Source organism: Nanorana parkeri, unplaced genomic scaffold (genome assembly GCF_000935625.1).
Source record: "Nanorana parkeri isolate BGI_ZX_2015 unplaced genomic scaffold, ASM93562v1 scaffold231, whole genome shotgun sequence".
NCBI classification, from domain to species: Eukaryota; Metazoa; Chordata; class Amphibia; order Anura; family Dicroglossidae; genus Nanorana; species Nanorana parkeri.
Window position 1 is genome coordinate 790,056 of NW_017306499.1, and position 11,828 is coordinate 801,883.

General features: G+C 43.2%; 1 protein-coding gene across 3 annotated transcripts in view; it reads left to right on the plus strand.

Moving 5' to 3' along the window:
* Positions 1–2,136, plus strand: part of ARHGEF3 (Rho guanine nucleotide exchange factor 3) — a 261,754-nt gene extending 259,618 nt beyond the window's left edge. For all 3 annotated transcript variants that reach the window (XM_018556283.1, XM_018556284.1, XM_018556286.1), the window contains 2 exons: positions 170–356; positions 1,716–2,136. In XM_018556283.1, the coding sequence (XP_018411785.1) occupies positions 170–356; positions 1,716–2,059 (531 nt within the window). In that variant the 3' untranslated portion in view covers positions 2,060–2,136. The remainder of the gene's footprint in view (positions 1–169; positions 357–1,715) is intronic.
* Positions 2,137–11,828: the final 9,692 nt, after the last annotated feature.

Consider the following 11,828-nt stretch of genomic DNA (forward strand, 5'->3'; position numbering starts at 1 on the left):
GTGTTTCTTTGCTCTGCAAGGGGAAAACCATAGGGTCACTTTGAGTCATTACATTTAAATGACCTCACTATTGTATTGCCTTTTTCATTCTGTTTACTTGAGTTGTACATCTAAGAAACTAATATTGATCTATCTGTCTTTTACTTAGCCAAATCATTTTTTTTCCCAGAAATTCCATGTGTTCCTATTTCAAGAAGTCTTAGTTATTACAAGAGCCATCACACAGAATGACAAACTTTACTACCAAATCTACCGCCAGCCAATTCCTATAAAGGATCTCATACTGGACGATTTACAGGATGGGGAAGTTCGTGTTGCAGGGTCTCTACGTGGTGCTTTCAGTAACAATGAAAGAAGTAAGTCTGATACTCTTATGACCCTGTAAACCTTAATTAAACTCTATAATTTTCAAATATTTTAATGTACCTTTTTGGGTATAGGAATACATATTCTTAGAAACTGGGCTTAAGAGTAAGGGGTTGTTCACACCATGTTCGGACCAGATCTGGAGCAGATCTGCAAGCGCAGTGAGTTTTTGCCCTGTTTTTAATGCGTTTCTGACGCATTCCAGTGCATTTTTTAGCTTAAAAATGAGCTTTCAGGTGCAATCTAGTGCGTATGCATGCGTTTTGGTGCATTCCAGACCAGAACAAATAGTGCATGCAGCATTTTCTTTATTCCCGCACTGGAAAGGACTGCACTGGTGTGAACAGAGCCCAGAAATACCATAGGAATACATTGGGATGCATTTCAGGTACGGACAAAAATTGTTCTGGTCCGGACATGGAGGAATGGGGAGGGGAGAGTCCGTGCAGGGAGTGATGACTGACAGCCACCAGTTTTCTGCAAGGAGAAGATCAGGAAATGAGCAAAACAGCGGTATGTGATCGCTCAGTTCTCGATCAGTAGAGCCGACGTGTGGCAGCTGCAGTGTCACAGGTCGGCTCAAATTATGGGGAAGAGTGTATTTCTCCTTTAATAACAGGGGTAAGGTCTGCTTCTAGACAACTGGAATCAAGAAATTTAACCAACTTGTTACTTGCAAGCAGGCAGGATCCTACACTTTTCTATATAGAAGAGTGTACTACCCATTTGCTGCTGTCACCATTGAGATGGTCATAATGCCTGAATAGCTGTGAGCAGTCTAACTTTTTTTTTGATTCCATGAAGCCATGCTAGGTTTCTACATTCAGCTTTTGTATTAAGAATCTTTGTAAATTTAGAAATCCATGTATGATGTGATAGCCTGGTTTGAGCAGCTGCATCTTTCCAGGCTCTAGGAATGGTTGACACATGGAGCAAATCAACCACTGTGGGAAAATCCTTTAGAAAGGCATAGAGACAGATATGAGATGTAATATATTTTGCCCACACGATGGTGGGATAATATCTAATTCGATTGCATATAGGACCTCTGAGAACCAAAAAGGGGGCACCACACATCCTGAAATTTTCAAAGTATAAAAGATAAAGCCAATGGAGTTTCATCGGCCGTTAGGGTCACTGGCTCCAATAAAACTCCATTGGCTTTACATTTTATACTCGGATAATAGATAATACTACAGGTATGGATGACTCCTTGCTCATTATGTAGGATAGGCAAATGTTACAACTCATATTCCGTAGTTATAAACTAGAATAGAGTGTTACATTTTGACCGTACTTATGTCTTAAACCATGTGCTTACCTTTTTCCCCTTCTGTTTATATTTCCAGTTAAAAACTTTTTCCGAGTAGGCTACAAGAATGGCTCTCATACACAGTCGCACTCTCTGCAAGCAAATGACACTTTCAACAAACAGCAGTGGGTGAATTGTATCCGACAGGCCAAAGATTCCGTTCTCTGTTCTGGAGGGGATGGCATGCTTCCTTCAGAAGAACATTTATTAATACCTGCAGAGGGATGCAGTAATACTCTGCAGGCAACACGATTTGAACAAATGGACCACTCAGACAGTATTTCAGACTGCAGTATGGACACAAGTGAAGTCAGCATGGACTGTGAACAGATGGAACAAACGCACTGTAGCACACACAAACAGGTTGAGAGTGATATTTGACAAGTCCTGGACTGCCTGTTACCTGAACAGTATTTGCATTCCACAAATGGAACAGTTGCTGAAGCACTTTTGTAAAATTCTTCAAAAGGGTGTCATCATGCCTTGCGTTACCTATGGACAACAGTACTGTAGCAACCAGCCTTGACTGCAAGCCAAGACGAGATCCACCCCTAACCTCTGCTATGTTATGCGTTGGGATAAGATGAGAATTACTCAAACAATTCCACCAGCATGCTGGTGAGAAGGGGGCTTTGAAACTACTGTCAATATGTGTATACATATACAAAACAAATATATGTTTACTGTAAAAAAAACAAGGTGTTACTATTTTTTTTTGCTATAGATTAACACTGTGTCTTAGATAAGTTCTGCATTTTAAAGGAACAAAACTTGATAAAAGGCAAAGACATTATTTTTTTACAGTGATTTGAAATTACGCATATTAAGTTGTGTAAGACACAGACTGGATGGCTCGAATATTTTCATTCATGTTTCACCATGACTAAATTATGTTTTTTTTAATGGTTGTTACCAAGCTATATGTATGGTATCTGTAAATGCTTATCACCCAACAAAGTTATGTGAAACAACTAATTTAATAAGACCTGGCTGACCATTCTGCAATGAATCATTTTTGCAGAGAGAGTATCACCGGGTCTAGCGTCACACCAAACTACTCTAGAATTCACAATGCATAAGTGACAGCCATTAGTGCTTAGACCAACAAAGAAAAAGAACAGCACCACCTCAAAATGATCTAGAAAAATTGTGTCGGTCATAATACAAACCTTTCTTGACCCCTCAGAAAGACGTCCCCCTCAAACACACACACACCACCATTGTATTACTAGATAGCATTTACTATACTTACTCATGTTCCAATTTTTAGGGGTCTTCTATCCTTTCATGGTATGTTTTTAAAATATTTTTGTTATAAGATAAACGGTATTACCTCCCTACCTCGGAGAGTAAAATGAAATAAAATTCAGGAATCCGAATAAGTCTATCAGCAGCTGATATATTACATCATGATGGGATTAAGTCGTTTCTGTGATGCAGGAGACTATTCTGCTGCTAAATGAGGAATTGCAGGGCAAAAAAATGTTTTAGGGTTATAATTAAAGCATAACTGTGGCTAAAAATGTTATTAACACTTGCAGTGGGGCCACCCCCGCACTGCAGAGGCTAACTGCTCATTTTTGCCTAGAGCAAAAAAAAAAAGCTATACTTCCTGTAACTCTCTGAGTCAGCCGGCTCTTAGACCGGTCCCTGAAGCCTCAGTCCCTCTCTGCTGCAGCGATTTAAGGATCATTGAGTCACCATGTCCAATATGGGACATGAGGATGCTGAGTGACATACTATCGCTGCACCGAAGGATGATAGACAGGCTGAAAGGAGCGCTGTCACAGCCAGCCAGCTCCGAGGTTCAGGTGAGTATAACTGTTATTTTTTACCCTAGGCAAAAACGAGCAGTTAACCCTTACAGTGCTGAGGTTTGTGGCAGGGGACGGTTGTCAAGTCACAATTGCACGTTTAGCTTCTTAAAACTGTACAAACAAATGGTGGTAGAGCTGGACTCAGAAGGGTTTGATTATGAGGTGCCTTTATCTTCAGTACTATTGTATGCATGTAACATACACACAATGTCTCATGATACAGAAGATTATAAAAAATTTAATTTAATGGGAATAAGTAGCTAGCATGTGTGATCCTATCAGTTTCCAATATCACACTCTCAACCCTTTCACACATTAACAATAACAGACATTAGGTTGCTTTGGGGCCTGTGTTGATGGGCAAAAGAAGCATGCTTTTGACATCAGTTTGAGATGCTTCTTCGATTATTCAGAATTTACTACAATGTGCAATTGATTTTCGCATTTCCATAGACTTGTATAAGAAGAGAAATAGTCCTGAAGAGAACAACATGCTTTCGTCCCTGGCCCTGCCATGAGAAAACTATGCTGATGTGCTGGCTTTAATGCCATCTGATGTCTCTGACCTCTACAAAATTCTGATACTCACTTACAGCATGTGCCAGGTTTGTGTCTGAAAATATTGAAAGCAATACACAGCCAGGCAACTAACCTTTTCAAACGAAGGCCTCAAGGGACCCTCCATATTTTACCTATGACAGTCATTTTAACCATCATAGCACATGGGGAAAGGATTCCATACTATTAACTCCGAACAGGAGATGACAGCAAGCACTGTTACATCTCCTCAAAATGACCAGCTTTTAGTTCTTTGTGGCGGCCATGTCTTTTACAGCAAGGAAGAGCTTAAACCTCTCTGCTCATTTTAAGCGCAAGAGGACTAGACGGTAGCTGAAAGGCATTGTGATATTTAAAATTCATACAAAAACAATATTGTGCTATATTTTATGTGATAGTTTTTATTTTGTATTTAAAGTTTAAATACGGTCAATGTAGTTTACCAAATGTTGTCAGATGTGCATTTAGAATGCTGGAAAGGACAAGAACAGTAATGTCTGGCAAGGATTAAAAGTCGCACAAATGTGGCTATTATTGCCTGATGGCCTTAAATTAACATGACAGAATAAAATCACATTCAACTCTCAAAACATGTCTTGTGGTTTTGCAGATCAGCATAATTGCCAAGAGCCAACAATAACTTCCTCAAATTTAGTTCTTGGACACTTCTAAGAATGTGTTTTCTATCTTGCCTCACAGCTAAAGAAATTAGTGTGTTTTTAATGGATACCTGTGCTGTGAGAAATAAGGAGGCAGCTATTCTAGTTAGCCAGGTAATGCTAATGGTCAGATGGACAGGTCAACTATCGGCAACCTTCATCTTTACCTTAGTAAAAGAAACATTGACCTGGAACAAGAATAGCAAGCAAGTGAAGTCAGAATCCCTCTCTGTACGGTTGCTCATGGCCAAAGACTCAGATAATATTCATTACAATCCAGTCAAAACTGAAAATTAATCTTTAAAATGTCTGCAGTCTACCTGCTTAGCTCCCAGTACTACTTTTTCATCCAATTCTGGTCTATGCCAACCTGGTGATCTGAGAACAACTGCTTGTGATGCAGACAGGCATTCCTAAACACATTCACAATGAGCACTTTGAGGCCTCTCACATACAAAAAGCCTTACCTAATCAGATTCAAACCTGCCTTGGACGTTTGTATGAGATTGATGATATAGGAAGCAGTAAGCCCTCATTCACACGGGTAACGGCCGTATCGGGCAGCTCCCGTGAAGGACAGGTGCTGCGTGTGATTATGCGCAGTACGGGAGTACGCGGCCGTACGCTGCCCTACGCTCACCCGACCTGCACGTCCGTGCGGATGTCTGTACTCGTACGCTAACAGGATGGATCCTGCCTGCGTCTGAGCAGGGACACCCGCACCTGTACGGACGTGCAGGTTGGGAGAGCGTAGGGCGACGTAAGGCCGCGTACTCCCATAGAGAAGAGCAGGCTGCTGCGTACAAATCACACACAGCACCTGTCCTTCCCGGGAGCAGCCCGATACAGCCGTGCACGCTGCACAGATCTGTACGGGCCAGCCGTTACCTGTGGGAAAGAGGACTAAGAGAGGAAGTCGCAAAGTAGAGGCTTCAGGAAGTATATTCCCATTGACCCTGTTAGATACAGTGGATTACATAGAACTCACATATAGTACTGTATGTGAATCCATGAAGGTAGCACCTGAAAAGTCCCAAGTTCCTTTGGAAATATGTATAAAATTATAGTAAACAAAGTGATCTTTTCAATAGTCTCCAATGGTAGCCCACACGTTTCTTTCATGAATAGTTTAGGTTGCCAGTACACATAGGTTTCTAGCTGAAACTGTTGCAAGCCTAATCGTATTCATTTAATACTTAAACATGTTCTACATTCTGAGAAGCAGGACCAGACAGAGGCCATCTCTCAGGTATCTTGGAACCTAGAAACTTAATAGGAAGGTGAAACTTGAGAGGTAGAGTTGTGGGATTATTGAAGTCCATCTGTAGATGCACTGCGGTACAAAGACAGAACATTGAGGTGACACCGATCTATCCGTAGCTGCCATATTACTATGCTACAACCTCAATGTTGTAAAATTATACCAGTCAATTTGCACTACTGGGCTCACCAGGATACTGCATCCAGGTTACAGGAGTCTATAAATGGTTCTTAAAACGCAAAGACAGAGGAACACAGTTGAAATGTATAGAATTCATGTCAACATATCTACATTGCTCAGAATTAAGGAAATAGATGCTAGCCCAGGAGTGGGCAACTCTGGCCCTCCAGCTGCTGGGGAACTACAAGTCCTATGATGCATTGCAAGACTGAATGTAACAAGCATGACTCCCAGTTGGGATTTGTAGTTAAGGGCCGGTGCACACCTAGGCGACACCGCACCGCGCAGCAATCGTGCACGATTCAGCGTGGTCACGCAGTCGTCCAGCACAGATGGTTGCGCAGTGGGTGCCATTATTTTCTAATGGCACCCCAGTCTCGCCGGACGGATTGCGCTGTTCCCCGCCGCAATTCCACCCCTGCATCCGAACGTGTGTTATGTATCGCAAAAAAGAGGTACATGTACCATGGAAGTCACCCTATTGAAATCAATAGGGGCGCACGGCAATCGCTGTCTGCATTGTGCAAGGCCGCGCGATCCCCGGACCGCTTAGGTCTGCACCGGGCCTAAATCACAGCTGGAGGGCCAGAGTTGCCCACTTTGTGCTAGACCATCCATATTCCTAGCAACCCTATGATATACTCAATTGTTAACAGAAAAGCTATAGTTTCTGCATATTTTTATAAACACCAGAACTTGAAGCTGAAGTGTAATCTGTTTATATTTTGCCTTTCTCCCTCTCCCCTCATCTGTTTTCAATACATACATTTTTTAGACCAAGGGACATCATCACTGAACCTCTGTGCATTTCTGTGCAATGAAGGCAGATCCTGGCTAGAGGAAGGTGCCATCAGGGTGCTCTACATAGCTTCTGGAAAGCATCACAGAACCCTGCTCCAGTACACACTGATGCAAGCAATGGGCTGGCTCTTGGGAGGAGCTGTGCAAGTATCAAAATGGCTTGATGAGTGGGTATTCCTAGGCAGACCTATTTGAAAGCAAATCTCTATAGGGAGGGTCCACATGTGATGCCTAGTCTTCATGACTGAAATATCTGAAATCCATTAAATGAAAGGGGTGGGACACGGACAGTCCATCTGGGGAGGGAAGCGCTAGATAATGCTGGATGTCCTACTGCATGGAAATGTGGGCTGTATCTGATATGCTGCAGCTTCTAATGCACGCAGTGAAATCAGAGTAAGCAATTTCAGTACAGGAGAAGAGCCCGTACAACTGTAGAAGACTGAAGGGAAGGTTGGAGTTCAGGTTTAACAGTCTTTTGATAACTATGATGCAGAAACTCAAGTAGCTTATTTTACCAATGCCTATGAAGTTGTTATAGTATAACAGTACAGGTGAAACTCGAATAATTAGAATATCATGCAAAAGAAATTGCAGTAATTGCTGCAGAAGGGGCCCAAACCAAGTACTGAGTACATATGCATGCTTGTACTTTTCAGAGGTCCGATATTGTTCTATGTACAATCCTTGTTTTATTGATTGCATGTAATAATCTACTTTTTTGAGGTTGTGGATTTGGGGTTCTTGGGGTTTTCATGAGCTGTAAGCCATAATCATCACAATTATGACAAATCACGGCTTGAACTATCTTGCTTTGCATGTAATGAGTCTATCTCATATATTAGTTTCACCTTTTAAGTTGCATTAGTGAAATAAATGAACTTTGCACGATATTCTAATTATTCGAGTTTCACCTGTAATACAGATACAGTATGTTAGGACAATTACACCAGTGTGGCCAACTCCATTCATTGTTCTAGAACAGGGCTTCTTAAAGTGTGGGTCGTGACCCCATATGCGGTTGCGCAAGTGAATGGGAGGGGTCAAAACTAAGACTCCGAATCCCCAGCCAGGGCCGCCATTAAGGGGGTACGGCCAGTACTCGTGTGAGGGGCTCAGACGGCGGGGGGCCCAGGCTCCAACAAATACTTTTTTAATATAGGTTACTATGTGCAGTGTAATTGGTAAGGTCCCCGGCCCCCCACCCCCTGTGCAATTGGTACCTTCCTGAGTACGTGCGTGCAGAAGGTTTTTCAGGGGGCGGAGCTTTCTTTTACCTGGCAGAAGCAGAGAAGGCAGGAGTGGTGCACAGCTGCTGGAGGGGAAAGGTACGTTTTTACCAGCAGACATCCCTGTGAGGGGGGAGCTGAAGGAGGAGAGAAACACCGACTGACTCGGGTGGGTGTGTGTGAAGGAGGAGAGAGACACTAACCGACTCTGGAGGGAGCAGGAGGAGAAAGACACAGACCAACTCTGACACCAACCAACTGATGCTGGGGGTGGGGAGAGAGACACCGGTCGACTAATCAACTCGGGGGGGCAGGAGGAGAAAGACACAGACCAACTCTGACACCAACCAACTGATGCTGGGGGTGGGGAGAGAGACACCGGTCGACTAATCAACTCGGGGGGGCAGGAGGAGAAAGACACAGACCAACTCTGACACCAACCAACTGATGCTGGGGGTGGGGAGAGAGACACCGGTCGACTAATCAACTCGGGGGGGCAGGAGGAGAAAGACACAGACCAACTCTGACACCAACCAACTGATGCTGGGGGTGGGGAGAGAGACACCGGTCGACTAATCAACTCGGGGGGGCAGGAGGAGAAAGACACAGACCAACTCTGGGGGGGGGGGGGGAGGAGAGGGAGGGGGGGAGAAACACTGACCAACTCGAGGGGGAAGTGAACTCTGGGGTGGCAGGAGGAGAAAGACACCGACCTACGCTGGGGGGAGGAGGAGACACTGGGGAGGGGGAGGGAGGATGTGGGAGACACGCAGGGTCATGCAAAAATGTAAATGTCCTCGGTCGTAAATGTGTCACGGTAAAGGTGTAAAGGTAAAAGTTTAAGAAGGCCTGTTCTAGAATATGTACATGCCTCAGTTCTACACCTGGTGTGTACATTCCTTGTTTATTTTCTTTAGGTTCCTTTTAGCATTTCCAGCAGTAAGTGGAGTTTGTGTCTGGAATGACTCATTTCAGTATATTTAGGTTTCTGAAGTACTTACCAGTGCTCCTGACTGTTAGATTATTTTGGCTGTGGGCCATGGGTTTCAAAATCACTGACAGGGTTATACTTTCAAATAATCAAACTTTACAAAGTAAATATATTCCTGACAAAAAGCACAGGCAAAGTAAGGAAGTGTGTTTCCAACTGCTGGCATGAGGATATAAACATAGATAGGAAAGGTAGGAACGTGAATAACTAAACAGAATGTTCTAATCTATTCCCCTCCGTATATATAATAAATAAATGTGAGATTTCATCCACATTCTGATAAGTTCAGTTTACAGTTTTCATGGCTCTATAAATATGTGTGAGACCACTTACTAGTTATTAGCCACAAATGTATACCAGTCTGGGGGCAGTAATCCTATATGGCTATTCCTTCAAATCTATTTAGAAGAGCTGCATATGTACCAAAAGCATTACACACAACAGGCCTTCTGTATTAACTCTGAAACAATCAGAAATGTTATCTACAATTATACAGTCATGGCCAAAAATATTGGCACCCCTGCATTTCTGTCAGATAATGGACCACTTCACGCAGAGAATTGTTGCAATTACAAATATTTAGGCATTCTCATGTTTATATTCGTATGACAAAAAAGTGGAGAAAAAAAGCCAAATCTGACACATTCCACGCAAAACTCCAAAAATGGACTGGACACAATTATTGGCACCCTCAATTAATATTTGGTAGGACAGCCCTTGGAAAAAATAACTGAAATCAGTGGCTTCCTGTAACCATCAATGAGTTTCTTCCACCTCTCTACAGGAATTTTGGACCAACTGCTTCTTTCGCCAACTGCTCCAGGTCTCTCAGATTGGAAGGTTCCCTTTCCCAACTGCTGTTTTGAGATCTCTCCACAAGTGTTCTATGGGATTCAGATCTGGACTCATTGCTGGCCAGTCCAGTACTCTCCAACGCTTTGTCTGAAACCATTTCTGGGTGCTTTTTGACGTGGGCTTTGGGTCATTGTCCTCCTGTAAGACCCATGACCTCTGACGGAGACGCAACTTCCTAACACTGGGCCCTACATTGCACCCCAGAATTCTTTGGTAGTCTTCAGATGTCATAATGCCATGCACACAGTCAAGACATCCAGTGCCTGAAGCAGTGAAGCAAACCCAAAACATCAGTGAACCTTGTTTGACTGGAGGGACTGTATTTCTTTTTTTCTTTAAAGGCCTCATTTCTTTTTCTGAAAACAGTAGATGATGGGCTTTACCAAAAAGCTGTCATTTTGTGTCATACCAATACAAACAAAAGAAATAAACATGAGAATGGCTAAACATTTGTAATTGCACCAATTTTCTGCGCGCAGTGATGCATTACAGAAATAGGGGTGCCAATATTTTTGGCCATGACAGTAGCTCCATAATATGGTGAGATTAATGTAGAGGCTGCATTTGCTGACCCGCTTCTGAAAATGCTATATGCATGGCTGCCATGCTGATCTAAAAACTATTATACATTTAATGCTATAACAAAAAGAGTTATAAAATATAAATTCTCATGTAATAACAAATTCATAGAAATTCATGCAGAAGATAATTGAATCTTTTCACACTCTTGCTCCACTGAGATACAAAAAATTATATCAAACTGCAGTCTGGTAATGACTGCCCGTCTGGCTTCCTGATTGGCTAGCCAGGCGGGGGGGCATAACACGGCGCCCGGCTGCCTGATTGGCCGGCATCAGGAAGCCAGGCGGCGAGTCATTACACGGCGCCTGGCTGCCTGATTGGCAGGGAAGCAGATTCCATGCTTCCTCGTCACCTGGTGACGGCTTTCTGGCCAATCAGGAAGTCGGGGGGCGTTCGGGTGAGTATCGTTTTTATTGTGCACCCTAGACCGGAATAAGCACTTAACTCTTGCATCCTCCAAGTTGCATTCTGCTCGGAGTTCTTCTTTAAATAAACCTGCTGATTGGCGTGTATAAAACCAGAACAGAATGTCTTGTTAAAAATAGATAACACATGAAAACTAGGCTAGACCCAAAATGGATTTAATGTGAACCAGATCATTAATGCAATCGTCAAATGCAAAAATTTGCTATGTTGTAATAAATAATCAAAACATTATTCATATTGTAAGACTAGCAGAAGCGTGCCTATTCCTTGAACTATAAAAAGGAAACTCATGTATGCTTGTATACAACCAGGGCATGACTTTCGGGTGTGTGAGCTGTGTGGCCGCACAGGGCGCCATGGCAACAAGGAGGCCACCCATGGCAAGATCAACTGCTTCTCGTCCGCCGGCTGCACATACACGTCTGGACGGGAGCTTTCTAGATGCGGGTGGGCGTTGTAAAATGTACTTGCTCCGTCCCCCGCTGTCAAAATTTGAAACAGCCAACAGCTGTAGAGCCGCCCAATCGCTTGTATGTTGTCACTGGAGATTCGTGTACTGATCTCCCTCTGATCTCTCCAGTGCCAGAATGCAGGACGTGATGTATATTACATCAATTCCGCATTCAGCTGTCACTCTCTGGCTACATAGGCTGGAGAGAAGCTAACAAATCCGGTCTCTGCTTTATCAGCTTCTGGGGGTCCCTAGGTGACATTAGAGATGTTAACCCCTAAAGTCTCCATAAAGAGGACCTGTCACTGTGATTTGATATCACTTAGGGGGTCCCTTAGCC